Genomic DNA, 4,333 nt, shown 5'->3' with positions numbered 1-4,333 from the left:
AATTAAATTTGATTCGAAACATACAAAAGCACTAATTGTACCTTTCTTTTCGAACCAAGCTTTACATTTCAGGAAATCTTTCTGATAGTGTCTTTCCTTGTTACAGAAACGACACGTATCTGCCTTATGTTCCTTCTTAGCATCCTGTGGAGCTTTAGCAGGTGCTTTCTTCTTCTTGAACTTGTTGGGCTTCACTTTAAGTCCTTTACCAGCTCTTTGACCCATGAGGTTAATTGAATGACTCACTTATTTCTTAAGTCTTGACTCCTCCTGAGTAGGCATACTGGAAAATTCTCTAACATTCCACTTATCCTTAATAGTGTTATAGTTAATTTGAAAAGGTCCATACTTAGGAGGCAACGAGTTCAGAATAAACTGAACCAAGAAGGAATCATCCACTTTCATCCCCAAGGTCTGAAGTCTTGCTGCAATGGTAGTCATCTCGATAGTATGGTTTTGCATACTACGCGACCCATCAAAATTCATGGTCGTGAGTTCAGCCATTAGTGTACCAGCGAGAGACTTATCTGCAGAACGAAAACGTTCTTTCACAACCTTAGGTATTCCCTGGCACTTTTTGTTTGTGGAATAGTACTCTTAATGTTGTTGGCAATATTCATTCGTATAAACATAAGGATTAGCATGTTAGAGTGTTCCCATGCTTTATGGAAAGACTTCTCATCCGCACTGCTCGAATCAGTAATGGCAGCGGGCTTATCATTCAGCAGAGCCAAGTCAAGATCCATCATACCTAAGTGGAACTGGACTTGTTCATGCCATTCATAGAAGTTCAATCTGTTGAACACAGTAACAGACGAAGCATGTGAATGAAAAGGAATAGCTGCAAAATACATAATACATGCTCACAAATCAATATGGATTCAACAAAACAATTAAAGCATATCGCAATTCTCCTTTGGGTAAATACTACGACACACTATCATAATTTAAATGTCATTTAGTCTTTAATAGGTAATTAAATATTTTTAACCAAATATATATGCCATCTTTGGACAGACAATATATATTTGACTAAGAATATTAATTTACCTCATCATATTCACTATTCATAAAATAATTGATTCACCTTTGGGTAAATCCTTAAGTTCTAGCAATAGTAAAAAATAATTTATCCACTAATTTTTAAATAATTTTATGGATAAACTATAAATTTATGTATGCTTATTTTCATAAACAAACTAGTTTGGCCACTTTGGTGACTAACAAACTATATAACATAAGTGCATACACAAAATAGAGAACACAAGGTTTTATGCATGTGAATACCTTAAACAATCTAGTTTGGTCACTTTGGTGACTAACAAACTATATACACATTAATCACATACATAAAATAAACAATAACTGACGTTTAAGATTACTTTTAAAAAACAAAAACAATTCATTATGGGATTAGAAAGTTGAGACAGGTCGCATGGCATAAGCCTTCAAAAAAAAATTTAAACTAAACATTGACGGAGCCTTCCAAGAAAATACAAATATAGGAGGCATGGGGGATGTATTCAGAGACTATCGGGGGGATTGGATAATGGGTTTCCAGCACTACAATCCCTCAAGTTCACCCCTCCAAACTGAATTGGAAGCATTAAAGGAAGGACTTTCAATCGCTCTCAGCCATGGTTATTTTCCACTAGCAGTGGAAACGGATGCAACGGAGGTAATCAAAGTATTACATTCTAATTGTGTCCCTTGCAACTCTACTATTATTAATTGCAGGTGGTTAATGCACCAGCTGAAGCAACCGAAGATCATCCATAATTTTCGAGAGGGAAATAAGATAGCTCACAGGATGGCGAAGGAAGGACTCAAGCATGCACGATAACACCAACTTTTTGATAATCCTGTGCCTTTCGCTTTAAATAACTTAGCAATGGACAAGAATGGTTATGTGTATTTGCTTAAGTACTTTAGTACTAATGTGTGTTTTAGTCTGGCCGAAATGGGGAATTTGAATGTCCTCGAGGCTTGTAGTTTTGTTACCGATGTAACTGTTGGTACTCTGTAATGTTTTTAATAAATTATCTTTTCCAGTCAAAAAAAAAGTTGAGACAGAATATCTACTTCAAAAGTCACGTTACTTTACTGGTGAGATTGTGGAGTAATTTAATCCCACAGGTTTAGATTCCCAATACAAACATTAGTTATTGTTTAAAACTAATAAAAGAATCATAACACAATTATACATTACGTGAGATTTATGTGCGAAGTTTGCACATAGGGACTTTTAGCAAAGAAACCTCATTACTTTAATGGTCAAATAACAAACAAGCATTACATAATCCTATAGACTTCGTTCATTAATTCATTATCGGCGCCGCTTTTTAAAGCTTAGGCTTTTTCATACAACCCTACTTTATTATATTAAAAAATACCAAATTCAATACACACGTTGAAATAAAAAAGGAAACAGTGAAAGAATATTAATTGGTCAGATCTTTAAGCCCAAAGCGGCAATGCTTAAGTTTACACAAAATTCACCGCAAAACTTGATAAATCAATGGATCAATGGGTTAAACAATTAGTTTTGTTATTGCCATGCATCGAACTTTACCAAGAAGAATTATCTTATACGAATCTCGTAAGAGTGATTCTCGATAATTAATCTGAATCGATTTCATATGAAGATTATTAGTTCAAAGAATCCAGGCTCGTGATACCACATGTAAACATAAACTTTAATTGGATATCAAGATCTTGAACATGATAATCTTACACAAAATCGTTACAGAAAACATACCTGAATCGTAAGCCATCATCGTGAAGCGGAAGCGTTAGTTGGAATTCGTTTCTCGCCCCTTGCCCTAGGTTTCGTTACCGCCATCTTTAATGAAAGAAAATAAAATACGATGGGGAGAGGACCAATTTATAGAGGTTCTTACTTAGTCTGGTACATCCATCAAGTAACCGATCGGACGGACGAAATTTGATCATTAATTAAATATTAATTATAGGCCTTAAACTTATTGGGCCACATACACGTAGGAAAACTTACATACATCTGCCTCCGGAAACACAAGTACGCTAAAAAACTAGGGGACTTTACATAACTGTCACAGTTTAAAAGAAATATTACAAATTTTTAGCATTAAATTCAATATTACAGATATGGCAGAAAAATATTTATATTTGTAGCACACAGTTCCATTAAAATAGAAATATTAACTATTAATCCCTAAACATAAGAAATTTGAATGGAAAGTTAATAATTATTTGTACAAAAATCATGTCTTTTTCTCTCTCTTTATCTATTAGCTTTCCTTCTTTTTCTTCATCTTCTTAGTTTTGTTTTCTACCGAAGCCAATATATTTTTTAAATTTGTTCCATTCATTTTATTTTTAGTTATCTTTCTTAAGTTTTTCTCTTACTTCTTTCTTCCTTTCTTAATATAAAGCTCTTATTTCGATAATAATATACTTTAATATATACAATATATATATATATATATATAAAAATATACTTTGAATTAACACATATAAAATATACAAAACAAATACATAAAAAATACATCTTCAATTAAGATGACACTTAGACATGTGAAATATACATAAAAATATATATCTTAAATTTAATTAAGATGGTATATAAATATACAAAAAATAATATATATATATATATAATGACACTTGACATATAAAATATAATATACATTAAAAATACCGCTTAAAATAAGATAGCACTTCACAAATAAATATACAAAAAACATATACATAAATATACATTTTGAATTAAAGTGATACCTGATATACAGAGTATAAAAGATGTATAAATCAATACATCTTGATTTAGGTGGCATTGAGATATGCAGCAGCTTTTCAAAATATGGAGTGAAGAAGATGAATGCTATAAAGGGAAAATGAAGATGGACAAAAAAAAAGTACTTCCCGTGATTAGTGAGTGAGTTAACTTATTAGATGTTGAGCTTAATTTTTATAATGTGCCATTAATGAAAAAAAAAAGTGCTCTTTATGGAATAAACAATAAATGGTGCTATTTTTATAAATAATAGTTAAAAAAGGATCAAGCACGTAAAAAACTCAAAAAACTAAGATCTTACTGAAGAAAGCGGCCCAATGTATTTTGTAGGACCAAACAAATCCAAATCCAGTTTTCTGGTCATTCAGTGGCACCTCAGAAAAATATTGGCTGTATCTTTTTACCTTTAACACCTAATTTATGCAAAGAAAAAAATATACCAAGTGTGAGCATACAGCTTTATGGATGATAGACCATGTGACTTATAAAAGTTTTCTCTTCCTATAAATAGAGTTCACTTTTCTAAGATATTATCTCTTTCTTCAGCAAATATTTCCA

At 31.9% G+C, this 4,333-nt stretch overlaps 1 protein-coding gene across 1 annotated transcript; it reads right to left on the bottom strand.

The window, feature by feature from the left end:
- On the bottom strand, window positions 247–854 carry LOC109225940. Its single transcript, XM_019390748.1, has 2 exons — window positions 596–854; window positions 247–527 (listed from the first exon to the last, which is right to left on the bottom strand). The coding sequence occupies exons 1-2, from the start codon at window positions 852–854 to the stop codon at window positions 247–249; spliced, it is 540 nt and encodes a 179-aa protein (XP_019246293.1).

This window comes from Nicotiana attenuata, chromosome 5, assembly GCF_001879085.1.
Source record: "Nicotiana attenuata strain UT chromosome 5, NIATTr2, whole genome shotgun sequence".
Taxonomy (NCBI): Eukaryota; Viridiplantae; Streptophyta; class Magnoliopsida; order Solanales; family Solanaceae; genus Nicotiana; species Nicotiana attenuata.
The sequence above is the reverse complement of the archived record's forward strand: the minus strand, read 5'-3'. Positions and strand labels throughout refer to the sequence as shown.